Raw genomic sequence first — 27,939 nt, 5'->3', positions numbered from 1 at the left:
CATTATTAACCAGGGAGGGGCACAAGGTCTCCCCATTTGATCTGCCTGGCCATTTTGTCCAAGCTCTGCCCACCTGCCAATCATCTGACACCTGATATGATGTCAGTGTGGACAAGTAAAAAGGCAACTGGGCTAGAGAGGCTTTTGAAGGGCTGACGATCAGCTCACTCTTGGGACTTCAAAGCCCCATATCACCTGATGTCCTAGTGACATTAGGTGATTGAGAAGTGAGCAGTCCTGCTTTCCTGTAAGATTTGGGCCATGGGGAGTAAGGAAGGCAAAGATTTGGCTAGATCCAGTTCTCTACCCCTGGTGTATACGATTTCAGTGTTTATATTTTTAAACATGAATTAAAATTTAACAAAATTTAACAAACAAATTTCACTGATTAATGAAAGTACATTGAAAAATATAAAAGGGATAACCTTATCCAAAGAAACAATACTTGACTATGGTTATTTTCAAACAACCCAGCTGAATATTGTGACTTCTGAAACTGGCTTATTGAAACTAACCATAGTTAATGTTGACCACAGTTTTGGTTCTGAACAATGGCTAATATGCAACATTATTCATGTGAATGCAGCCGTTGTATGCAAGTGAAGAATTGGAATTTGTATAACTTGAAAGGAACAAGGTACAAAAAAGAATACCTAGCTAGTGGAGAAAGCATGGATGTGTTTTTATGCTGCACAGTACTAATTTAATCAGGAATTTCCTTTTTAGGTTAAAAGAGGAATATATAACAGAAGATAGAGTTAGGAGCAATGAACATACACTGTTTTTCCAGAATATGGTTTAAAATATTGGATTAATTGTCTCTTTGTATTTAAAATGGTAATCTCAAGGTCTTAGCTAACTCAGTATTACAAGGCTTAAATGATATCTTATTTTGTTTTACTTCAGCATATAGTCTTCAGTATAAAGTACATTTGTTTTACTTGCATTTTCCAAAGAAAAACATAGCTGACTTAGTTCTTCATCTTGCAGCAAGATTCTTGGTTTTATGAAAAGCAAGGAGCTCCCAATCACAGAGTCTGTATTCAGCGCACTTGTGACTGGCCATGCGAGATCCGGGTAATTTATAGTTCTTACTCTTCTCCTGCTTAAATTGCTATTTTGTCTGAATTAAGTGAATGCATTTTCTAATTTTTTAATTGTTACAAATAGTTACACCCTTCATATCAGCCCCAGTTACCTGACAGAGATCTTAGTTGTGCATAATGATGTGTTCAGGGATCTCTTGAATATAAAAAGCCGCCCCCCAAGCAGGTGACTGTTTGCATGGGACAGTTTCAAAATTTGTAACCTTGACTGGTTTTCTGATGCATATGCTTAAGGGCCAAACTACATGTAAAAAACGATCTTAAGTGTATCTCATTAAATTGCATGAAAATTTTTAGACTTGCACGTAGCAGCTGAAAGGGGGTGGAGGTGGCAGGTACAGCCTGTTTGGTCCCACTTGCTCCCTTCCTTCATACAAGCAATGAAACAAGGCAGGGAGCCACAACTAACTGTAGTTTCCTGTTTGTACAGACTGGGAAATTGTGCAGGATTTGGAAGCCATATGAACTATTGCTTCCTATTTTGCCTTTTTAAAGAAACCAATAGCCATAGCTTCCCAGTTTAGACATAGCAGGAAGCTCTGGTTAACTGCAGATTACTGGTTTTGCCACTTGAAGAAGGGGAGTAGAGAACCGGTAGCAATGGGGTTGTATTATTAAGCCAAGATTTGATTGTGCTGATGTAGCCATGCAGGTGAGCCAGCCTTGATGACTTTTCCCCTTCCACTGATGATCCTTATTGGGACTTCCCAGAGATGGCAGATGCTCTATCTGTTCCTGTCCTGTATTTCATTCATTCCTTTTCCCACAGCTGTTTAATTGAATAAAGAGCTCATTGTTGATAAATTGTGACACCCCCCATAAGCTCAAGTCTTAATACCAACCACAACCAGTTTACAACATTGTATTTGCCACTATATTAAAATATATATATTTTTTAAACACTTCACAGGGATATGGAGAATGCTGAAAATATCCTTTCTGTGATGAGAGATGCTGGCATTGAACCTGGTCCAGACACTTACGTTGCACTATTGAATGCATACGCTGAGAAAGGTGACATGAGCAAAATTGAAGAGGTAATACACACCGTTTGCAAAGCTGCAGCTCTGTCCAGAAAAGATTTTATAATAGCCATCACTTTTCATTCATGCCTTTTCCCAAATGGCTAGTAGCTAATTCTATAGGAAGTGTAATACAGTGGTACCTCAGGTTACATACACTTCAGGTTACAGACTCCGCTAACCCAGAAATAGTACCTCGGGTTAAGAACTTTGCTTCAGGATGAGAACAGAAATTGTGCAGCGGCGGCAGCGGGAGGCCCCATTAGCTAAAATGGTGCTTCAGGTTAAGAACAGTTTCAGGTTAAGAATGGACCTCCGGAACGAATTAAGTACTTAACCCGAGGTACCACTGTATGTTGAAATTGTGCAGCAACTAGTATTCTTTGGTAAGCAGAGAAGGTAGTGGCTTACTCAAAGCTGCCTATTCAATTTGTGTGTTTGCATACACTGAGTAATGCTGTTAATTGTCCCCTATGTAAATGAGCCCCGCTTGGTATTTACAAGAAATCAAGAATATAGTATGTTTGGTGAAGCACATCTTTTGAAGACAACAGGCATTTTCAGTTGAACGAATTTTATGTGATGGACCAGTTTGTTGTTACTTTTTCTGCTTTTGTATTTTTCTGGTGCTTGTGATTTTACATTTGCTGCCCACATCTGTTTCCTATGTGAGTTAGTGGTATATATTTTTACAAAATATTTTTTTAAAAGAAAATCGAAAGAGTTCCACAACTGACACACTTGGGCATTTCATTACACCACCTTTTAGTAACCACACTCTACCGGCAGTGGAATCCCAAAAACTGTGGAGATCTACCTATACATAATACTTTGGTGTGTCTGTCTTTTGACACCTGTGGATCATCTAAGATATCCAAACATTAATTGAGATCAGTGTTGGAAAAAGACAGTTGTGCTGAAGATGTGAGTTGGATTGTAGTTATCATGGGATAAAAAGTGTTGTTTATTAGCCAGGGCTTCAATGCAGTTAAACTGAACACCTTGACAGTTTAAACCTCTTTCTCTCCACCTGCAGTGGATTTAATGATGACTACAATGCTTTCAATCTAAAAGGTCTTAAGTTTAGCAGAACTGTGCATTCTGCTGTTTTCCTTAAACCACAAAAATCAATACTCTTTACTACAAGGTCGTATATTTCAGAACTAACGCTGATACTTCTGAAATGGCTTTTTCTCTAGAGTGGTCCCTTAACATTCAGAGACACAATTGTGTCATGCGTAACACGGCACTCAGTTTCATTTGGCTGATTAATGCCTGGAACCTCCTGAATTTGGAAAACCAGTCTTGTGTTTTGAACGAATGCAATGCTACTGGAGCATACTTGCACATTGAAAAGGCAGTCCCAGCACAATATTTTGCTTCCATTGAATGGTTTTTGGAATCATTTTGCAGATATTGGCATAGTACAGTGGTACCTCAGGATGCAAACGGGATCCGTTCCGGAGCCCCGTTCACATCCCGAAGCGAACGTAACCCGTGTCTGCACATCTGCGTGTGCGCAGGTCACGTTTCGGCGCTTCTGCGCATGCGCGTGACATCATTTTGATGGTATGCGCACGCGGCGAAACCCGGAAGTAACGTGCTCCGTTACTTCCAGGTCGCCGCAGAGCGCAACCCGAAAATGCCTAACCCGAAGAATATTCATCCCGAGGTATGACTGTATATTCTCAACTATCCCATGAAGTAGATCCATCCTTGATCTTTTGGGCATTGTGTTATGACTGAACACCTTAACGTACAACACACCCACAGAAGTCAATCTTAGAATCATAGAATCATGGAGTTGGAATAGACCACAAGGGCCATCGAGTCCAACCCCCTGCAAGCAGGAAACACCATCAGAGCACTCCTGACATATGGTTGTCAAGCCTCTGCTTAAAGACCTCCAAAGAAGGAGACTCTAGATGCTCTCTTTGTGGAAGCGCCATAGGTCAGTGGCACAGAGCATTTGCTTCACATGCAAAAAGTCCCAGACTCAGTGCGCGCCATCTCCACTGAGCCACTGCTAGGCATTGTAGACAGTACTGAGCTAAGTACATGACAGCTTCCTGTGTTCTTTCCATGTAGATGCAAAGTGTTACATTGTGGCAATAAAACTGATGATAATAAAAAAGATTAATACAGATCAATATTTATATCTATATTTAGTTTCCTATTACATTGTTTCTCCTTGCTATTGCAGATCCTGGGCAACATTGAAAAAACTGATGCCTACCTTTTGGACAAGGACTTAATGGACATCATTTTTACTCTTGCCAAGGCTGGACACCCTCAGCATGTACAAAACATTTTGGAGAAGATGAAACATGATAGGGGATACATTCCAGGTAATATTTTTGAAAGATGCCAACAAATCTGATTTGCTTATTGGCACTAGCCTTTACTCTTCAAAAAAGGAAATTAATGAAAATGCATGGTTATTTCTTATTTAGTTAACCAGTGCATCCATTTGGGTAGCTCAGGGTAGTAGCTGTGGAAGAGAGATATACATAAAATGTCTCTCTCAAATAGAATTGTAAAATGATACATAGTATTTTTATAATCATGTCTAATTGGTGCTTATTCTGACTTGACTTTACACAGTCTTGGTGATATTAATCTATACTTAGCTCAGTTGATTAGAGCATTGTACTTCTTTACGAATTGGCAGTTCTCAGTATGGCACATGAGCAGAAATAGTTAAAGATTACATGGGTATAGCTTCTGACTTAAAAAATGGCTACAAGCACCCTTACTCATTGAGCAGTGAAAGCCAATAGAAGCACTGAGTGATAAATTTGCAGATCTGTAGAGTAGTTATTCTTTGGAACTTTAGTTAATTTCAGTGGCTTTTATACATGGCTTCTTCTGAGTTGCATTGAAATATATCCACAATGCTTGGTAAGTAGCACACTGTAATTTATCAATACATTGTTAAGCACGGCTATTGGCCATAATGCCTTTATAACTGGACCATAATGTTTGCTTTGCTTATTACACTATCATTTTCCATATCATGTGTAAATTGAGTGCTTAAAAATAAATGGTGTACTACTTCTGCACATTAATGTATTGGTCCTGCCCCTGACTCTTCCTGATCGTATTTGGTTTCTCTCCCCCCCCCCCCCGCTGTACTTAACTACCTAGATGCAATGAATCTCTGTCTGAGTTTACTAACACACGGCTTAGAAGATACAGCTTTTCAAGTACTGAAGACATTCTCTTCAGGGTTGTCAGATGCCCAGAACGAAGGCAACATAGACCGTGGCAACTTCTTCTTACGGCATTGTGCAAATTTGAACATGGTAAGTGAAGTCCTACGAAGGACCCTTAAAGCAGGGGAGGGAGACCCTTTGACATATTGCTGGACTCCAGCTGTTGTAACACCTGACCTTTGGCTATGCTGTTAGGGACTGATGGGAGTTGGAGTCCATCAGCTTCTGGGGGTTTACATTTTCACCACCCCTGCTTTAAATCAATATTTTTTTCTTAAGCAAACTGTTCACTCGCAAAGTCTGCTCCTCTCCCTTTTTCAAAGCTGTATTCTTTTCCTCATATGTCTCTCCCCATTCCACCCTATGAATCCTACTCTGATATCCACATCTTTAGCTTTCCCTTGTCTTCATACATAGCCTTTGTTCCACTTTGTATTCCTGTTCAAGTTCCTCCTCTGGAATTGGTCAGTTCCTCCTTGCAAGTAAGCCCGCCCCTCCCTATTGATCACTGGCTTCCTTGTGTTTCCTTTGCCACCCTTATTATGCCTTGCTTCCTCGCTTCTGGCATGCAGTTACATGAGCGACTCTGCTGCTCTTATCGCTGCTGGGTTACTATGTGTTGGATGGATGGATTAATTCATAAACATAAGAACTTAAGAAGATCAGACTAAAGGCCTATCTGGTCCAGCATCTTGTCTCCCATGGTGACCAACCAGGTGCCCAAGGGAAGCCCACAAACCGTATGTGAACGCAGTAGTGTGTAGGCCTTCCCAATCAAAGCCAGCACACTCTTTGTTTCTCAAGAATATTTGAAGTACAGTGGACCCTTTAGTTACATACTGCTTTGGATACGTAACTTTCGGGTTACGAATGCAGCAAACCTGGAAGTGTATACTTCCGGTTTTCGCCGCGTGTGCTGAAGCAGCACCTCTGCCTATGGACTTTTCGGGTTGTGGGCGGACCCCTGGAACGAATTTAATTCGTATCCGGAGGGTCCACTGTACTCATTCACTTAATTGTGCTGAATATTGCCAGTTGAACAGTGAAATTCTTAAACCTTCCATTTCCTTACAGCCAGTGGCTAAACTGAAACAGTTCTGCAGTGACATGAAAGAACACGGCATTCACACTGCTCCCCTGCAGATGACTCTGTTGTGTGCGTTGGAGTTAAAGAAAACCGGTACTTTTTCTTATTGCTTGCCTCAGTTAATTTTTTTTACTACTTAACCCTGTTACAACCCCATTTATTGACTCTTTGACTTTCTTGATCTTTTCAGCTTTGGCTATTGATCTAATGAAGGCCATCAAAGAAGAAGGTGAACCCATCAGACCTCACTATTTTTGGCCATTGCTGGTTCACCACCAGAAAGAGAAAAATGTTCAAGGTTAGCATTTTAAAAATCAAACCTTAGCTTACTGTGCATGTGAACTTGTAACACGCAGCCCTGTAGCCCAAATGGGTTTGTGCACGAGAAACAGAATAATGTTGCAGTACAGGCAGCCCTGCTAAGGCACTATTGTCCTATTGGTGTGGTGATGTACATTGCAACAGTTTCTTTGTCATTACTTTTTCCAGCCTTTTTTTGTTTGTTTTGTTATGCCACTGGTAACCTTCTTAAATTTAGAACTCTTCAAGGAGTTGTGATTGTTTTAGCTTGACTGTAGCAAAAGTATTTGGTTTGTTACTATTTCCTTAGCTGTTTCTCTCTTAATATATCTTCTGCTCACCAAAATCTAAGGAAGCTTTTAAAAGTCGGGCTACATTGTGGAACCCTTGTTTTAAAGATAGAAAAATGATTTATATTTTTTTTTTGGGACAAGCTTTGCTCATTCCTATGCAGTGATAAGTTAAATGTGAGCTTAGTTACAATAATGAAAGCACAAAAACCTCCATTGTTGAATGATCATGACCTGACAGCACACTGATTGAAGGACTGAAATGTTCAATCTTTGGGATTCTTAAGTAGGTTTAAGCATTTAGCACACACTTTCCCCTGTTACACATGGGGATGTCTATAGGATATGAATAAGAATTGAACAAATATTAAATTTTAAAGTACAATATCTAATTCTTTGGTTTGCATTATTGGTAATTCAGAAAGAGTGGTCTGATAAAAAGATGCTTTTAACAGAAGTACTTTCCCCTTGGGGAAATTAAAAACTGTCTTTTTCATCTTATCTCACAGTATAATGTGCTTTAGAATGAGATGCAGAGTTGTTAGTGTGACATTGGGTGACAAACAAAATGCACAAACAAAAAAAAAGTGCTTTTAGCAGGCAGTTTGTATTGCAATTTTATTTTAAATATACAGTCGCATCCCAGTTTAGAAGAAATGCTGTAACAAGTATTCCCTAATTGTTTCTGGCTATAAAAGTGTGTCAAGCCTTTTAGAAAAACCTTTATAAAACAATATTCTGTTCTTGTTAACTCTTTAGGTCCCTGAAGGCACTTAAAAGTACTGGGCAAATTGTTCTCCAGCATATCATTTGAATCCCAGCATGTTGCAAATACATTGTAAAAACTCAGAGTTTCAGCATAGGCTTAAGTTCTCTTCTATCCACAAATAAATGGGTGAAAGGCTATGCACACATGTGGCCATATTCATCCGGTAAAATGTTATTGCACAATTTGCTCTGCTTTTATGCAGTGGTCAGAAGGTGTAACAGTTGATGGTTACGGCAAATGGGAAGTGAGGTTTGTGACATCAAATGATACTGAATCTTCACTTCAGAAGTCTAGCAATGCCACAAACCCCTAAGAAGCATCAGTTTAAAAACAGCAGCAAGGAGAAATGTGTAGGTGTCTTTGGCCACATAAAGGGAAATCTTTTCTAAGTTTGTACTTCAGCACTTCAAGACGTTCTGGCTGCATGTACCAAGAGCATTCTCTGTTCTTGTAGCCATCCAGTCTCCCTTTACATTGTGCTATCTTCAGCATGAAGTTATCAGTGTGAATGCTCTTTTCTTCAAACAGGTTCAATGCATATTCTTTCTTGCATATTGCTATGTTCATGATGCAGTTTTAACTGTAAGAGATCACAGGAATTGGAAGAATCAAATTGAAAACTGATGCATCTGGGGAGAAGAGCACAATATAAATAAATGTTATCTCACAAAGATAGAGGGAAAAGTAATGCTGCATTAAAATTTCACTTGGTGGTGTCTAGTAAGTGGGCAGACTTTCAGTGTATTATGTAAACAAAATGTTATTTGAGAGGCTAGTTTTTGGTAGTTCAGTATGCAGTTCTATTTTGGATTTCAAGGATGAAGCAGATAACATTTATTGTGGTGAACTCCCTTAAAAACTCTTAACAGCAGTGACATGTGTTTAATCTACAGACTTCCCTAGAATTTTCTGCCGTTTTTGTTTTTACATGAATACCGTAGAAGCGTGGTGTTGAGAGAGCTTGCCAAAACAACGCTCCACATAGCTTTGTACCCTATCGCAGATAGAAACTAGTTGCTAATAGTTTGGAAAGTTCTCCATTCTTAGCTGTTTGTTTTCAGCTTCTAAGACATCTTCAATTTCAGCAAGATCCTGAACTTTGATTACCAAGGTAATCAATTTCTTGCACATGAATGTTTCCTTTGTACCAACGGATTCAGATGAATTGAGAGACTTACACCTTTTGAGGCTTTGTGCTGAAATACCTACTCAGCCATAAACTTACTGAACCAGTTTGCATTAACTGCAAAAGGATGATTGGTCTTACCTGAAGTGTAGATTTGATAGGTTCTGGGGACTATCTCTCTGATCTTCTCTGTAAAGAAGTAGAAATGAAGTACTGTTGAAGGCAGAAACACTTAGGTGACAGAGAGAGTTGGGAGAAAATGACCTGATCCATCAGACAGGAGGGGAAAAAACTGAAGGGGACGGCACCTGCCTCCCAGAGTTCTTTGCTCTCCTGCCTCTATCACATGACGAGGGTCATAACCCAACCCATTCGGGTCCTCAGTAACCATAACAAATCCATAGTTCAGCTGTCCTTGTGCACATTGCCTTCCTCCCTGACTTCCTTTTCTGGACGACTATAGTTTGTCATTACATCTGAATTGGCAAGCTGTGGTTTGAACTTCTCTGTACTAGAATTGGAAACCACAGTTTGATGTGAGTTGCCTATTCCAGTTTGCAGGGAAAGTGAAGAATCATAATTGGAAGGAGGAGGGGAAGCTCAGAAACCATGTGCATGGCATCTCCTTGGCCCTGTTACTAGACCTCATTCCTAGATTTTGAGCTGTCAACCTGATATAAATAATGACAGTGTGCTATGAAGCTGTTGTGAGGACAGAAAGGTCAAAGATGATAAGCATATGCAAATTAAGGTAGTGATTAAACCATTTACATTATTGTTAATCGCACAGAAAAATCAGTCACATGTTGTGCCATGAGTTTCTCCCACATTTCAGGGAAGCTTATGCAGAATAAATTTCTGGCGGGCATGCTTCTTTGGTCTGCTACATTTGTGCATTGCATTTCTTGGGAAGAATCTGTGCAAAGTCTGTATGCACATACTGGTTATGCAAAATGGTTGGTGTGTTTGTAACGGACATGCTTTCTATAGTAGATTGCTAAATCCCACAAGGTAAGAAGCTTCTTTCTTTCCAGTCAGTCAAGAAAATCCAGAAACCAGTTATGGACATCATTTGTAAACGTTTGCAAATTTATTAAAGACATGAGGGATGTGAAGTTCCCAAGCAATCATCTCTACCAGTGGTATAAATTCCAGACATCTCTGAAGGTGTGACACCCCTTTCTCTAGTGGCACTAATGGCATAAGGGATATTCCTAAACTTTTTGGACCCACTGACAGATACTGCTACATCCTCATTCACTGGTTAAAGCAAAATTCCAGATCCACTGCCAAAATATCCCCCCCTCCCCCAGCAGCATTCCTTCATTATATATCAACACATGTTCAAACACATGTGAGCATATAAGTAGATGCATTCAGTCTCTCTGTTTTCTGATCAACGTTGACACAGATTTGACTAAGACCGTGCTAGAGCTATCCTGGCTTATGCATGATGCTAAGAATGTATGGGTGTGCGCGCGTGCGTGCGCTTTTTAATCTTAAGATATTTACAGTTCATTGCAGTCACTGTTGCAGTGGATTGCCTGTTCTACACATTTAGCCTGTGTTCTGCAGTTGGAAAGCTAGGAAAGCAGGGTTTGGGCTAAGACAAAACCTTTCTCTTTATATGCTAGTTGGTTACTCTTGGTAAATGGGAGAGCAATATAAAAAATGTGAAATAGTTTGCCTGTATCTTTGGGGGGTACAGACCACACTGCTACCTTATTCTGCTGCTTTGGTTGACAAAGCTGAGATTATGTACAATGAAGTGATAGAATATCAGGTTGTACTGTGTTTTGAATGTCTCTACCCCCCACAAAGAAGATGAGCTCATCAGAGAGGAAGAATTTTGTGTAGTATTTCCCCTGATATACTAGTTTATTATATTCAGGCATCTTCTATCTGGGGAAACATTCAAAACTGTCACCTGACTTCTTAACCTGCAATATGCTGCTAAAGAGGCAGTACTATCTATATTGGATAAACTAACCTAGATATAACCAGTAAACAGCAAGTATGTTTACTAATTTAAATTTGCACTGGCCACCTGCCTTTTAATTGATTAATGTGTTTATTAAATTTTAATGCATTTTCATAAAGCAAAGCCTCAATATGTGTGTGTTTTGTGATATTAACTCAGTTCGCGCATGCCGGTAAGCCATGATTTACGGCAGCATGCAGTAACAAGCTACCATAAGGCTTGCGTTAGAAGGAGGACTTTGGCAGAATTCGTTTTCACTCTTCATGAAAGCTAGGCTGTCTTTGCATACAAACCAGAGATTGTAGTTTAAACAAGCCAGATTTATAACCCATAGTTTGAACCGCTTTGTGGTCTTTCTACAAGCAAGTGGTATATAAAGTTTATGAAATAATAAATAAATAATAAATTTGTTTGTCGGGAAAGTAACTAGGGTTTGTTTTAAGCTGCAACCTGTGATTCATACAGAATGCTGCCAAAGTTCTCCTCCCTGCTATACAGCTGGAAGAGAGCAAAAGCCCCAAGGGCCCATAGCAGCTCTTTTCTACTTGTGCTTACAACAATAAACTATGGTTTAGTGCAGGGGTCTGCAACCTTTAAGACAAAAAGAGCCACTTGGACCTGTTTCCGAAGAAAAACAACAACTGGGAGCCGCAAAACCATTGCGACATTTAAAGCATGCGCGCCGCTGCCCTCCGATCTGACAGCGGGCGGGAAGGTGACGTTGGGACGGTGCGTGACTAACACATGCACCGCCCTCATGCGACGTCACAGCCAGTACAGCGCCTGCCACAGTGGGGAGTGTCGGGGCGCACAATGCGCCTCCTCCCCTCGCTAGTATCCGCCCCGGAGCCGCGGCAAAGGTGTAAAAGAGCCGCATGCCGCTCCGGAGTCGCGGGTTGCAGACCCCTGGTTTAGTGTTACGTGTGAATGCAGCCACTCAGTGAATGATAAGGTAGCAAAATGTAGTATGCCCTTTACTCTCAGACTCCTGGTTTAAACCAGCCCCGTCGGTTAATCAGATAGTTCAGTAGTGTGCACTGGTTTAAAGCCCTGGGCCTTAAAAATAGGAATCTGTTGCAAGTGCAAATGGATGGCCAAAGTGTTAAAAGGGAAAACTATCCCTGCAAGCATATATTTAGAAAAAGTAATTCCACTATGTGTGCACATTTTGATAGGCACTCCCATCTTCCTTGGATACTTTATCCAATATCCCCTTAAAACGCCTCTCCCCATATAAAACATTAATAGCATCCTAAATTATAATCCTCATTACAACACTTGCATCTGCTCAAAAATAAAGCCAGCAAAGATAGAGTTGTAACAGATGTGAATTTGGGGTATGAAAGGCCATAAGCATTTTTTGCTTGATTGCATAGAGATTTGAACCCACGTCTCCTGGCTATTATGGGCCTAATTTATTGTAGCAGTTATTTTAAAAGCAAACAGATGTTACAGATAATGTGCATCTAAACACTTTTCTCAAAGTATAGAAGTGCTGATGAAATGCAGTTTCAGCTGAGTTTTCGTTACTGTTTTTTGACATCTTATAAATATAAAGCATAAGCTTGCTGTCAGATTTTGAAATGTATTGAGCAAAATTATATTGTAATTAATTCTTTCTGGATACATTTGCCGGTTCTTGGCCAAAATCAGTCCGTCTTCTGTTTTAAGGCAAACTTGAGCAAATGATGCGACTTTAATTTAGTGTGACTTGTTGGCATGTATTTTTAAGTGCTCAAAGGGAATTCACATTTGATTATTTGCACCGTAGTGCACTGCATAAAATATTCATGGAAGTGTCACTTTTCCATAGGTGGCACTCCAGGGCAAAGACAGGGACTTCAGGAAACTTTAGAATTTTTTATAGTAACAAATATGTGAGGCAACTTGGAAAAAGGAGGAAAAAAAGCATATGCTACTTGAATCTGGTATCCTGCAGCATCTGACAAATCATTTTTATGCTTACAAAAATTCCAGTACCTGTATAGGTTTTGACATGAATTCCGGAGTTGGTTAGCTAGACATGATGTAATAAAATGCAGCATTATGTTTTAAAAGGCAAGAACTTAGCCATAGTGTCTTTGTGGTAACCTTTAAATGCCAGATGCAAGGCATCTGCATTTCCTTTTTAATAGTTAAATTAGTTAAATGGATTAACCAGGGGTTGGTTTTACAAAAAGCAACCCCACCCCACCATGCATTCTAAATGCATGCCAATAAATGTGAAACTTTTGCTGAATGTGTTCCTGTTACTACTTCTCTTTCTTCAGATCCATTTTGAAAACCCAACTTTTCCATAAGGTTGTTGTCTTAACACAGGGGTCAGCAACCTTTTTCAGCCTTCGGCCGGTGCACTGTCCCTCAGACCTTGTGGTGGGCCGGACTATATTTTGAAGGGGAAAAAATGAACAAATTCCTATGCCCCACAAATAACCCAGAGATGCATTTTAAATAAAAGCACACATTCTACTCATGTAAAAACACACTGATTCCCAGATCATCCGCGGGCTGGATTGAGAAGGCGATTGGGCCACATCCAGCCCCCGGGCCTTAGGTTGCCTACCCCTGGCTTAACACCTAAATCCTTGTTCTCCTCTGTAACCAAGTTTAAATTTGCTAACTTTTTCTTCCTTGCTACAGTGTGTTGGGAAGGGAGATATGGCCAGAACAATGTCCCCTTCTGTTTGCCCACCCTTCCCAGTTTAGGCCATTCTGCTGCCATCAAGTGGAAGAGTTATTTTCCCCAGCTGCCTTCCACCAAACAGCCTTAACACGCCCCCCTCACGTCTCCCTAAGAACAACTTAAAATGTTGTGCTTAGGTGATGTATAAATGTTCACAGGTTTTTTTAATGAAGCAAAGATAGAAGTTTACGAAAAAGTCAAAAGAGTTAGTTCTTTGGGAAATGACTTTACCTAGGCTGGTTTTATGTTACTTTCCCTATGCTACCAGTGGAGCAAAAATGCAGTGAAAAACAAGTAGGTTTACAAATACAATAAAGCAGGGCTGCCTAACAGGTCGATTGCGACCTACTGGTTGATTGCGGGATATCCCTGGTAGTTCCTGGCTGATCTCTGAACCCCCAGCAAAATGCACCCCCCCCAAAAAAAGCTCATAAACTTTGACTCCCTAAAAAAGCTCAATACTGTGAGTAGAGTAGATCGCAGACTCTTGGAAGTTGGACGCCCCTGCAATAAAGCAATCTCTCCTCTAGACAATTCCCAGATTTTAAAACTGAAAACTGCCCTAGTGTGTGCTTGTATACATCAATCCACTTTGAATCTCTAAGATTCTGGCAGATAACAGTTTGGAGCTGTGTGACTCACACGCCCTGAAATCAACAAGGTTCAAGGTAGTTTTGGGATTTTAAATCTCCACTTCAGGCAGGCAGGCTGCATGTGATCCTTCTTACCTTCAATGGTTTCCTATCTTCTGACTTGATCCTGGACCGATCAGGGTTAGCTAGCCGATTCCTTAATCCACAAGCAAACGTACATGCACTGCATTCATATTTGTAGCTAATCGTGGTGATCACACAATATTGTTCCCCTTCCCTCCAGCAACAGTGTCTAATAACAGGATCATTTCACACACACACACACACACACACACACACACACACACACACACAGACACCACTCCCTTTCTCTACCCAAGTGCATTCCTCTATCACTCTCACAGACAACTCCCACCCAAACCTTTTCTCATCACAAACATACGTATTCAGGAAAGCCAACAGCTCCTTATAGCTAGTGGACAAGAAAAAAACCCTGTGAACACCTGTATAGCTCAGTCAGTAGAGCATGAGACTCTTAATCTCAGGGTTGTGGGTTTGAGCCCCATATTGGGGGAAAGATTCTTGTACTGCAGGGGTTGGATTCAGGGGTTGCCAACTCCCAAGAGACTGCGATCTACTCACAGAGTTAAAAGCTGACAGTGATCTACCCCATTTTGGGGAGTTCAGGTCAAGGTTGTTGAGCTTTTTTTAGGGAGGAGGAAAGCCCTGCTTTTTTGGGTTCAGGTCAAAGTTTTTTACAGGAGCCAAAGTTGTTAAGCTTCTTTGTGGAGAGCCCGTGATCTACCACAGACGCCCAGTGATCTACCGGTACATTTGTTGGATGTACCTGGCTTAGATGATTCCCATGGTCTCTTCCAACCCTACAGTTCTGTGATTCTAACAGGGCAATGCTCATTGCTCCATCACACCCCTCGGACATTCAGAAACACCCCTTCAATGGGTCAAAGCAGGCCGCCACAGCCAGCTGCTCATTGCAGGTGGACCACAAATGGTTGAGTAAACAGGGTGATAAAAACCCATTCAGTGGGGTGAAGCAAGTGCCCACTATCAGCCCCTTGTGACCAGTGGACGTCAAGCAGCTGAGCAAATGGGGTGATGCTGCTCCTTCCCACCCCTAGAAAAGCCCCTTGAATTGGGGCAGTGTTTGTGCCTGCCACCAGCTGCAGCAAAGGTGAGGGGGGAATCCATTCCTACTGCTTTTCTCCCTGAAACACCCTTCCAAGATGTACTTGCCCGCTCAAAAGGTCTGAAACCAGTATTGTGATCTGAATTTCATGCTGGTTTCAGATGATGAATTGAAATATCTCCCAGCTCTAGCCCTAATAGCTTTTGGTTTCCGAACCTTGACTACCAGATTGGGAGTTGGTTGTAGGCTTATGTGCTTATGGTAAAGATGCATATGAATGTAGCTGATTTCACAGCAGAACCTGATTCCCGAGGACAAGACAGAGCAGCAACTGGAACAAAACAAAACACAAAGTCTCGTTTCTGTAGAGCCATTTCCAATCATTTAATTTTTTTCTGACAATCCATGGAGATTTATAGTTTTAGGGTTGAATCCAGTGCAGTGTTAACACTTCTGTTTGCATAAATGGACATCCTATCTCTCTATCTACCCCCAAATCTGCTCTGGAGAGTCCTATAATCCTCCAGGGCAGATGTTGGGGCATGTGAGGGGCTGTAGGTGGAGAGGTTCCACTGGAGAAGCGGAACTCTGATCTGTTCACACATGGACATATTGAATATGGCCCAAAGTTTCTAGGTAGCTGAAATTCAGCATCTGGTTCAGCATCTGTTTTCCCTCCCGCCCTTTAGGTACAATTGAAGTCCTCAAAGCAATGCATGAAATGCAGGTAGAGCCTGATATAGAAACATATTCCAACTACGTTTTGACAAATTTTGATGATATCAGCTCTGTGCGCCATCTGCTGCAGGTGAGTTAAGTAGTTGGCTTATTACTTTATATCCCAGTGATGTTAACTTACCAGGTTTCATTTTACTTTTGTGGTGATCCGATGCTGTAATAGCCCTAGAAGCATGCCTCCTAAATAAACCTTTTAAACCTTATCTTTAATGCATTTTCCGTATTTTTCCAGAAAGCTGCTTTGAGGCATTAAGGGGGGGGAGGGCTCGTTTTTACACCAGTATAATTTTAAGCCATTCATTTAAATCACGTTTCTAATTTTTAAATCTTGATGCATCTCAAATGATTGCTGTAATAACTGAAAGCTATTGGCTTGCAACTAAATACACATTTTATTGTCTTAGACAATATCCAACTAACTCTGTCAGCACCAGGATTTATGCTGGTACAGTGGAACTCCCTGTCCTCTGCCTGTACGCACCCCATGCCCTCTCCAGATCTGCTCCAGAAGGTTGAGGGAAACCTAGAACAGATTTAAGGGTACACAGAGCGAGGAGATTCTGTTGTGCAAGCGCATATCTCAGAAATATTTGCAACCTTCTATTAGGAAGGCCGGGGACGCGGGTGGCGCTGTGGTCTAAACCTCTGAGCCTCTTGGATTTGCCAATCAGAAGGTTGGCGGTTCGAATCCCCGCAACGGGGTGAGCTTCTTTTGCTCGGTCCCAGCTCCTTCCAACTTAGCAGTTCGAAAGCATGCCAAAAAAAGTGCAAGTAGATTAATAGGTACCGCTCCGGTGGGAAGGGAAATGGTGTTTCCATGTGCTGCTCTGGTTTCGGTGTTCCATTGTGCCAGAAGCGGCTTAGTCATGCTGGCCACATGACCTGGAAAAACTGTCTGTGGACAAACGCCGGCTCCCTCAGCCTGTAAAGTGAGATGAGCACCGCAACCCCAGAGTCGTTTGTGACTGGACTTAACTGTCAGGGGTCCTTTCCCTTTCCCTTTTTATTAGGAAGGCCAGTGCCAACCTTCCATTCAGAAGAGGACGGGGCTTGTCTAAGGCTGATTGCTGAATTCATACCAAATTTCAAATTGTATGCTGGGGGTCTTAACCACTGTGCTCTCCCAATTGTTACTGCATTTCGTCTCTGAATTATATTCTTTCCATAGGAAGCAAACTGTCCTATTGATAGTAAATCACTCTCTGTAGCAGAAATCAGATACGCAGCAGCCACTGGGAGACTGGAGGATGTTTTAGCTTTATGTAAGTATCCTTGATGTTGTAATTATTATTTGTACAGCCGTTGTCTGTTGAAGCTAGACATAAGAATGAAAAACGTATTTTTTATTTTTTTAAAAAAGTCACCTTGGTAGTATAAATAAAATTTACTTCACCAGTTCCCTAGACTTGGAGTTCTAGTGTAGCTTGCCTCTTTATAAATACAGAATTCATGATAAAAACAGGCACAAAATAAATCCATAAATTCGCATTTAACTTTATTCTATGAAATCCACAATCTCAAGCAGTGGGGCATTGGTTTCCAAACTTCTTTTAGCCTGAGGGTTGTGTTCAGTCTTGGCCAACCTCCTGGGGGTTGCATGCAAGCAGTGGTGTAGCCACCCCACACTCTCCCATCTATAGGGTGCAGTAGCAGCGGATGACAGGCTGGGGTTGCAGTGGCATTCTCATTGTTGCTGAGTATTAGAACAGAGCAGTGGAAGAGCAAGGCTGCAGTGTGTTTGGTGCCGGCAGGAGTGCTGGATGGGCTCTGCCCCTGCAGCTCCTCTCCCCCTTCCATCTTGGTATGCAGCAGTGACTGGACAACCAGAGGTCAGGTATGCCTGACCCCACAGTTCGCTGCTGACAGAGTGGAGACACAGCCCTCCTCAGTGATCAGCTGGGGGTGTGTGTGCTATTTTCCCCTCCCTGTTCATTAGTCGCTCTGATTAGCATTGGAGCAGACAATTTGCATTGCCAGGTGCCAGACTAGGTGAGGTGGTTCAAATTTCTCCACCAATGCTCACCAACAAATGATCAGTGATCTCACCTCTTTCCTCATGTGGCTATCTATTGATGGGATGGGGAAACAAAGAATGATGGTTTTAAGCACTTGTCCTAGGTAGCCAGAGACGTCAAAGCTCACAATAGTGCTCATAAGTGAGATTCTGATACGCTGCACAACTTCCAAGTGTGGAGCATGATGATCTTGGGATCACTGTCCATCTCCTTTACCTTCCTTATGTGTGTTTATCAATGTTTTTCTTCCTCCACCCCACTTAAACTGCTAAACTGCTACAACATCCAAAGAGTCATCAGTGCATACTTGTCTTTAGTAGCTTCAAGACTCATAATGGTCCTGAAATGCTGCTTTGTACATTGAACCATTGAATCTGTATACCGGGGTCAGCAAACTTTTTATCAGGGGGGCGGTCCACTGTCCCTCAGACCTTGGGGGGGGGTGGACTATATTTTGGAGGGGGGGAATGAACAAATTCCTATGCCCCACAAATAACCCAGAGATGCATTTTAAATAAAAGGACACATTCTACTCATGTAAAAACACGCTGATTGCTGGACCGACTGCGGGCCGGATTGAGAAGGTGATTTGGCCGCATCCGGCTCCCGGGCCTTAGTTTGCCTACCCATGCTGTATACTGATAGTCTTACCAGAAAGGGTATAATGTTAATAGATCAAATTAAAGCTTTCTTTTGTGGTGCAGCTGGTTAAGGGGAAGGCAACCTGTTAAAGTGGACTGCTACCAACGGCTATTGATTGCAGCTTCCAGGTTTCTATAATGCTTCTTACTTCGCCAAAGCCAAACCTTTATTAGGCATTACAAATATAGGCCATCATAGAACACACACACACACACACACACACACACATACAAATAAACAGGATTTTCATTGGAGTCAAAGTTCTATAATGCACAGATTCCCAAAACTGGCAAGATGAAAACAATGAAGCATCAGTTAAGGAATCTGGGCGCATTAGACAGTGTGCACAAGGGTGCCTGTTCTCCCTTTCTCAACTGCCCCATTCCACTTCATTGTCATCTATTTTTCATTTTTTTCCTCAGACTTGTTTGTTGCTAAGGAAACCAGCTTGCCGGCTGTCAGCGGCGGCGGCAGCAGCAGTTGAGCATACAGAGCTGCACCGTGTTGTTGTTTTTTGAAACGAACCAAAACTTTTTAAACACAAGATTGCTTTCTCATTTATTTATTTCTATATTTAAATAACAAAAAAGATGAGTGATCACAACAAAGAAGCAGGGAAGCTCTTCAGCGTAAGGCCCAGTTGGTCTAGGGCAGAGCTTTCCAAACTTTTCATGTTGGTGATACACTTTATAGACATGTATCATTTCACAACATGGTGATTCAGTTTTACGAGCAAACCAGAGGTTAAAGTAACCCATTTCCAGCTCTGGGAGGAGCATGGGGAGCATTTGCGCGACACACCAACACACTGCAGCCAACACACTAACATGTCACGACGCACAGTTTGGAAAGCTCTGGTCTAGGGACTGAATTTGGATTCTCCTGCCCTGCGCTGCTTGTCTGGAAGCTGGCATGGAAGAAGTAATGCGTTCTGCTGGAGTGCATGCATTTGAAAGACAGATGGGCACTCATGTTTCAACTACTAGAAATTCTGCATAGCTGTTGATTTTTAGAGCTGTTCAATGTCCATGTTCTTCCTCTGTCAGCTGTATGCTGTCCCAACTCCCCTTCACACATACCAGCTTGGGTGTTTCATTCCTGGCTTGAATTAAGCCAACTCCTCCCACCCCTAGCACTGCATAGAAGTCTCTGTTCCATTGTCACACATAGCCGAGGCTTATGAAATTTAGCTTCCCAGATACATTACTGAGAGCTAATGAGTGTTGTGGATTCCTTTTGATATTACTGTTTTATCTTTTGTAAACCGCTTTGATGTTTTTTTAAATACATGTAAATTGTATGAGATAAATGTATTTTGCTGGGTGGGGAATGATTCAACAGGGACTGCTGCTCTAAGTTAGTATGCACAGAGATGAGCATGCAGTAACTGCATTCCCTAATAATTGACCAAAACTCCAAAAAGCACTGTAATTCCAGGGTATTGTATACCTTTCTCTTTCTAGCCAGTAAAGAAAGACCTCTCTGTGTTTAAAACTTGAAATTATTGGAAGATCATGCATTCATGTGCCAAGATGATCTTACTAAACAGATTCTCTTTAAATAAATGTCTTTTGATACCGATGGCTTAATCAATCCTTTTTGGAGAAGCAAGGGTCAACGCATTCTAAGGATTTTCATTTATTCTGCAGTGTCTTCTCCAAATATGCCACCCATAGATCAAGTGCAATTCAGAGGCAGCCTAGTCTTTGGATTCAGAAGGTAAGAGTTTATGAAGCTTTCACTGCCACCTTTGTACCTTAGATGCTCTTGGTCCTTAATCCCAGGATGGTATTTTGGGCACTTACTTTAAGAAAAAGGGGGTGAGGAATGAAAGCATATTTTTGCCCATAAGCTAAAAAGCCAGTTAGGAGCTGGATAGGAGTATATATGTGGCTGTAAGAATCAGGGCAGGCCTATCATCTCTCTTAAGGTTTAAAGAGCCAGAATGAACCCTACTTGCCACTCTTATGAGTGACATGGGTGGGAAACTTTCAACCTATGCAATCACTGGCTATAGCATAATTATTTTTGGTTCTGTGAATCGAAAGCTTAATTAGTGATTATGTAATTGTAATAATTATCATTTATATAGGCCATTCAGTTTTCAGAGTGTTTGGTGCAAGTTGTTGCCATAATAATGACATCAACCCTGAAAGTAGGTGGGTATGATAATCTCAGATGAAGCACTGAGGCTGTGCTTGCCTAAGGGTACCCAATGAAATGGCGGAATTCAGTATAGCGCTAATAATCTCTTTTCTCCCCCTCTGTGCTGTTCAGGGGTTTCTCCCGGTCCTCCAGGGAGGATTTAAGGGAGTAAAGGAGGGGAAGCCCCATTGCCCTAGTGGGGGTCATTGCTGTGCTTCTTGCAGTTGTTTTTTTAATATGTTGTTCTGTGTTTTTAGTGGTTCTCATTTTAATATATAAGTTGCCTTGAGGGAAGCTGCCCATCAGGGAAAAGGCGGGGTATAAATAAATTGTTGATGTTGCTGCTGCTGCTGCTGTTGTTGACGACGACAAGGCATGGTATAAATATATTGTTGTTGCTCAGTTTTTACTTAATCCATCCTCCAAGTAGGTGTTATGTTATTTTGACAAAGCCCAGCTTCATGATTCACAGTCATGTGTTGTCAGGCTATGTTGTTGGAGTGTTGCTATATCAGAGCGCAAGCTATTCCACATGCTAAACAGCAACACCCTAAATTGTCTTCTCATCATGCTAGTTCAGTATGTAAAAGGAGATTTTTGAAAATAATGGGAAGCAATTGTTGACTATAGCATTAGAAATGCATTTTGTGCTATTTGGTTTGTTCATTTCTGAAATTTCTTTCTCTGGCCAAAGTTAGCAGATTTAGATATTATGGTACCTTTTATAGGGTAACTCCATCTGTTTTCAGGGCCTAAAAATGTGTTCACTATGATTGGTGAAGTATTTGGCCAGTACTTGAAATCCTGATCAGACCAGTTGTGCCTTTCTGTGGTCCTTGAGGTATTATTGAACTATAGTTTGAATCATCCCAGACTGCTGGACAGGCTCAAAACAAAAAAATTCCTTCCGGTAGCACCTTAAAGACCAACTAAGTTAGTTCTTGGTATGAGCTTTCGTGTGCAAGCACACTTCTTCAGATACACTGAAACAGAAGTTGCCAGATCCTTCTATATAGTGGGAAGGTGGGGAGGGGTATTACTCAGAAGGGTGGTGGGAATGGGTGATTGGCAGATAGCTGAGATGAGCCTGTTGACGACTCTTAACGACTGCAATAGGTCTTACAGGAAAAAGCAAGGGGTGAGAAGGTGAGAAATGGCTTTGTCATGTATAATGAGATAAGAATCCAATGTCTTTGTTCAGGCCAGGTCTCTCCATGGTTTTAAGTTTGGTAATGAGTTGTAATTCAGCAGCTTCTCTTTCCAGTCTATTTCTGAAATTCCTTTGTAGTAAAACAGCTACTTTGAGATCTTGTATAGAATGTCCTGGGAGATTGAAGTGTTCTCCTACTGGTTTCTCTGTCTTGTGATTCTTGATGTCAGATTTGTGTCCGTTTATTCTTTGGCGTAAGGTTTGGCCTGTTTGTCCAATATAGAGAGCTGAAGGACACTGTTGGCATTTGATGGCATAAACAATGTTAGACGATGAGCAATTAAACAGTCCCGAGATGGTATGTGTGATGTTGTTGGGGCCAGTAATGGTGTTGTCCGGGTGTATGTGGCAGCAAAGTTGGCATCTGGGTTTATTGCAGGCTCTGGTGCCAGTGTCCGTGTTAGGTCTGGTTGTAGTATTATTGTGGGTTAGGAGTTGTTTAAGATTGGGTGGCTGTCTGTAGGCAATGAAAGGTCTTCCTCCCAGAGCTTGAGAAAGAGAACTGTCATTGTCCAGGAGAGGTTGTAGATCTCTGATGATGCGTTGTACTGTTTTAACTTGGGAGCTGTATGTGATGACTAGAGGTGTTCTGTTATTTTCTTTTTTGGGTCTGTCTTGCAGCAAGTTCTCTCTGGGTATCAGTCTGGCTCTGTTGATCTGTTGTCTAACTTCATCTGCTGGGTATTTTAGTTCTAAAAAGGTTTGCTGTAGATCTCTTAGGTGAGAGTCTCTGTCTGTAGAATTGGAACAGATACGGCTGTAACGTAGTGCCTGGCTATATACAATGGACTGTTTGGTATGTTTGGGATGGTAGCTAGAGGCATGTAGATATGTTTGTCGGTCAGTTGGTTTACGGTATAAGGTGGTGTCTATGCGCCCATCCTGTATTTTTATAGTAGTGTCCAAAAAATGTATTTCTTGTATAGATTGATTCATAGTTAGGTTGATTGTGGGGTGAAAATCATTAAATTTCTGGTGGAAGGTGTCCAGGGTCTGTTGACCATGTGTCCAGATGATAAAAATATTGTCAATGTATCGCAGGTATAAGAGAGGTTTGAGTGGGTAGGAGTTTAGGAAACGTTGTTCTAAATCTGCCATGAAGATGTTGGCATACTGTGGGGCCATGCGGGTGCCCATTGCTGTGCCGCTGATCTGAAGGAACAGGTCATCACCGAATTTGAAGTTGTTGTGGGTAAGGACAAATTGGCAGAGTTTAGCGGCAAGTACGCTGTGGTTTTTTCTGAAATGGTGTTCCTTATAGCTGGAAAGGCTGTAGCTGATGGAAGTTGGAATTCAGCAACATCTGAAATACCCTACCTCTCCTTGAGATCAAAATGCTTTAGGTTATACCCCCCCTCCTCTGTCATATCTATACCTATTATGTTTTCAGATCATAATGCATAAAACAATCCTGTTTGGAATCTGTATTGAATAAAGGAGTTAGGGTGGGACAGGAAGAAAAAGGGGGAAATTCTGAAAAGCCACCATAGCACAATATTTCCTGAAACCCCCTTTCTGATGGAGAGAAATCAGCTGTTTTGTTGAACAATGCCTTGAAATGTTAAATAAGCACAGCAACCATAGACAGCTTTAGGTTTTTAAAATAGGTCCATTAAAATTTCAGACCTTGTGTACGTGTTACAGTGACATAGGGCTTTTTCGAGACACCTCCCCATTCCAAGAATAATCTTGGAAGAGTTTTGAGAGATGTTTCGTAAATTCAGAACGTCACAACTCAGAGGGATAAACATTGGAGAAGTGACAAGTACAGCTAGCCATGCACATATGAAAGTGTCTGCTTCCTTGGGTGCTTGCATAACTCTTTACCTCTGGCAGTTCAGAGTGTATTCCAGTGCTCATTGGCCACCATCACACCACCAGAGTGCAGTACCCAAGCCATATGCTTGTTTTTCTTGAAAGAGAACCTGCATCCTAGCCTCTTTATGTGTTTCCAGGAGAACAACAGGGCATTTCTGCTACTGAAATCCTGTTTCGTTCACCCTCCAAGGAGGTGGGAGGTGAAGAGGCAAACAGTGCAAGTACTAGTCTTCTGGCCAGTTGCTCATGAAGTAAAGCAGCATAACCCACAAGGAAAGGGAACTTTGGGTAGGATGGCTGTAACTTTCAAAGTAAAATATTAGTAAAACCTCTGTTAGCATAAGCCATGATTTGCCATTCTGGTTTGCTGACCAGTTTGCTATTAATTCAGGCATTATGTCTAGCTATAGTCGAGTGTAGTTAATTATGGTTTGGTGAGCATACTCACCCTTTGAAAGGCAAACGTTGGTGACAGTTCATGGTTGTCAGACTCCCGCCTCAAAACACACCGGCAGCAACTCTTACTTGAAAGTATGTGGTGGTTTTTGGAGCTTCTATCATTAATGAGTATCGGTCAATATATTGTGTATATAGTGTCACACGTGCTCTATAGTTGTAATTCCTTCAACAGCCCTGTCAGTATTATTATCCCCATATTGCAGATGGGGGAAGTCAAGTTGCAAGAGAGGGGTTTGCCTCTAAGGCCACATGGCAGAGACCAGAGTTGAACGGGGAAGTTCCTGGTCATAGCTGAGTCTCATTGATGGCCACTAGGTTGGATGGTCCTAAAGGGTCGGGCAGATTCATGGAGACCAGGTCTAGTAGCATCTGAACATAAGAATAATCCTGCTGTTGTTCGATGTGTTTGTTAACTGGAATTAAAAATAAATAAAAGTATTAAATAAAGGAAAAAAGAATAGTCCTGCTGAACCAGACCAAAGATCTATCTCATCAAGTATTATGTTCACACAGTAGCCAACCAAATGCCTTTTGGGAAGCCCATCTGAAACCAATACAACATTTTTATGTTTTGAGTATATCTCTTGATATTAATGGCTGGATATTGTCAGCAGAATGAGGTGTGGAGGCAGGACTCTTCCTGTTATGCCTTGTTTGAGAACTTCAGGTGTCTGGCTGATCAGTGTTGGAAACCGAACATTCAACTACACAGATTTTGTTCGGTCAACAAGGCAATTCTTACACTGATAAAGACATTCCAACTGGTGAATGCAAGTCATAATTTTAACCTACCCATTTCCAAGAACAGCTAGAATCCGTCTGCATTTGCTTCCAGGGCACTGTCCCTAATCCAGGGCAGTGTGTTTAATCTGTAGCTGTGGAGCAGCAATTTCACACTATGCAGTAAATATTACAGTGTCATTCTGGTTATTTAAACTGGGAACATCTTCCTCCATTTTTCAGATTCAGTGTATGTCCTGCTGGAATTTCTTGTTCAGAAAGTTTAGGATGCCAAACAATTAAGGTTTTAAAATCAGCAGTCTTTAGCAAATCAAATATGTATCCTTGCATACCTCTTTTCTGCTTGTGAGGGAGCATCTCATATATTGTGAAGTCTTGTCTCTTTTCTTCTCAAGGACTGTGTTTCATGAGATACTGTGACAGGTAGTATTTCACAAAACTGCCAAGAATGTTTTTTTTAAAAAAAAGCAGATAAAAATGAAATTATGCAATCCTCTTTCAACCTGGCAGTCTGAAGAGGAGATATATGTTACAGTATCTCACTACTGTATTTTGGAGAGTATGAAGTGAAAGTAATTGTTGATATTAAATAATACATGTGTATGACTTATTTAATTTGAAAATGCTGCCTGAATTTAGATATGCAGATAGGTTACAACCCTGAACCTTTAACAGTGGGGACATTTGAAAACTGATTAATGCATTTACATTTAATGCGTGATAATGAGTTGAATGGTTAATAACACATTAACAGATTAATCATGCAGATTAATAAGTGCTTTCAGCATTACTTTTAAGGAAATGGACTAAGCGTGTTGGAAAGTACGTTTTTCATGTCACCAGCAAACTATTCATGTACAAGCTCCAAATTACTGTTGTGGTTAACCCTCTCAAAAATCATCTGAAGTAGATACCAGAAGGTCTGAGGAACCTTAATTTTCTGCTGAATGGACATTTACACTTGCATTGATGTTTTTGTTTCCAGGCTCCCCCATGTAAATACGAGCACGAAACTGGTTGAAACACATTGAAGCAAAGGATTCTAACATAGCCCTCCTTTTCTGTGGCAATTTATATACTGCGTGAACTCATTTTTCAAAAATAAACCTGACAAAATGTGTAAATCATTAATTTATTTTTAATACCCTTCACCCAAACAAATCTACATGTGCTTAGCTATACGATTTTCTCTTAAAGAAAGGGCTAAATTAAACAAATATTTCTGACCTTCGATTAATTATCCTCTGCTGCCCTCTACAGGTCCTTTGATGTAAATCTCTGGAGCAAGGTAAGACAGTGAAACTGAAAGAAATAAACTGAAATAAAGTAGAGCTGCTTTAAAATGCTTTGGCTACAGAATATTATGGAAGTATAAGTAACAGGAAGTTGCATGCTCACAGTCTGGACAGTAACTCATTTGGAGAGTGTTGTATCTTGTCCAGTGCATTTTAAATTTAGGGCATGATTCAACCAAAGCTAATTCTGTTTGAACTCAGTGGGGAGATTTAAGCACGTGCTTGACTCCAAACCGCCTTCACTTCCCCATATCTAATTGGATTTAAGACATGCTTGGCTTTGGATGAAGTTTGTTGATAAAAATACTTGGTGGACAGAAACCTGGACAGTGGTAACTTGGCCAGGGACCTTCTGCTCAAAGAGGGTTGCATGCGAAGATCCCCAGTTGGGCTCTCTGCCCAAGTAACTTCTTGCGATTTTAATAATTATGTGCGAAAGAGATGAGGATTGGGGTGGGGAAGAAGACTGAACCCATCAGGTCCTGTATACCTGAAGGAGCGTCTCCATCCCCATCATTCAGCCCGGACACTGAGATACACCGCCGAGGGCCTTCTAGCGGTTCCCTCATTGCGAGAAGTAAGGTTACAGGGAACCAGACAGAGGGCCTTCTCGGTAGTGGCACCCACCCTGTGGAACACCCTCCCTTCAGATGTGAAGGAAATAAGTAGCTATCCTATCTTTAAAAGACATCTGAAGGCAGCCCTGTTCAGGGAAGTTTTTAATATTTAACGCTGTATTGTTTTTAATACTTGATTGGGAGCCGCCCAGAGTGGCTGGGGGGACTCAGCCAGATGGGCGGAGTATAAATAAATTGTTGTTGTTGTTGTTGTTGTTGTTGTTGTTGTTGTTGTTGTTGTTGTTATTTTATTATTATTATTAGTTAGGCTTGAGGGGAAAACCCAAAGCGCTTTATATCTCTGTACGTCACCAGTTTAAAATTCAGAGAATAAGCAGTATGGAAGTGAACCAAACAATTGAGGAAGTCATTTACAAAATAACCAAGGCTCCTTCTTGCATAACATTTTCCTACACCCTGCCTAAAGTTGGTGAGGAACCTGTGGCTCCTTGATGTTCGTGGACTACAGTTCCCATCAAGCCTAGCCAGCAGTAATTGTGGTCTGGCAGCTTCTAGAAGGCCGCAAGTTCCCTGAAAGATAATGAAGTGATAGGAAGATTGCACTAAAATGAGTTTTTGGATCGATGCTTAACTACCATGTTTCAGCAAAACACTACACGGGGCACAGCATAGCTTAGTTGTTTTTCTTCTATTTATTGCTCTTGGATGTAGAAGTAGGGGCTTGTTTTCCAAAACAGCCTTCTCTTTCCGTCTTCTTCATCTTGACAATCTACATCTTTCTGTTTAAATTTGAAATACCACCTGGGTTTTCTTGCCCGTATGAAGTTTTGCAAATCAGGCTGCTAGTACAGCTCCAGATGTGGTGTTTGCTGAGGCAAAGTTTATACTAAGCTCGGAAGTGGGTCAGAGCTACAGAAAGAATGTTGTGCTCTCTGGTGCCCTTTGTGCTGGCAGAAGGCTTTTATCTAGGAGATTTCCA

General features: G+C 41.3%; 1 protein-coding gene across 1 annotated transcript in view; it reads left to right on the top strand.

The window, feature by feature from the left end:
• Positions 1-27,939, top strand: part of LRPPRC (leucine rich pentatricopeptide repeat containing) — a 115,709-nt gene that overhangs the window by 17,514 nt on the left and 70,256 nt on the right. Inside the window, exons 6-15 of the mRNA XM_083494107.1 lie at positions 991-1,077; positions 2,017-2,143; positions 4,332-4,476; positions 5,276-5,433; positions 6,418-6,523; positions 6,621-6,728; positions 16,009-16,127; positions 17,226-17,319; positions 20,364-20,433; positions 26,348-26,375. Coding sequence (XP_083350233.1) covers positions 991-1,077; positions 2,017-2,143; positions 4,332-4,476; positions 5,276-5,433; positions 6,418-6,523; positions 6,621-6,728; positions 16,009-16,127; positions 17,226-17,319; positions 20,364-20,433; positions 26,348-26,375 — 1,042 coding nt within the window. The remainder of the gene's footprint in view (positions 1-990; positions 1,078-2,016; positions 2,144-4,331; positions 4,477-5,275; positions 5,434-6,417; positions 6,524-6,620; positions 6,729-16,008; positions 16,128-17,225; positions 17,320-20,363; positions 20,434-26,347; positions 26,376-27,939) is intronic.

The sequence above is a fragment of the Podarcis liolepis genome (genome assembly GCF_965112155.1).
Source record: "Podarcis liolepis genome assembly, chromosome: 3".
NCBI lineage: Eukaryota > Metazoa > Chordata > Lepidosauria > Squamata > Lacertidae > Podarcis > Podarcis liolepis.
The sequence above is the reverse complement of the archived record's forward strand: the minus strand, read 5'-3'. Positions and strand labels throughout refer to the sequence as shown.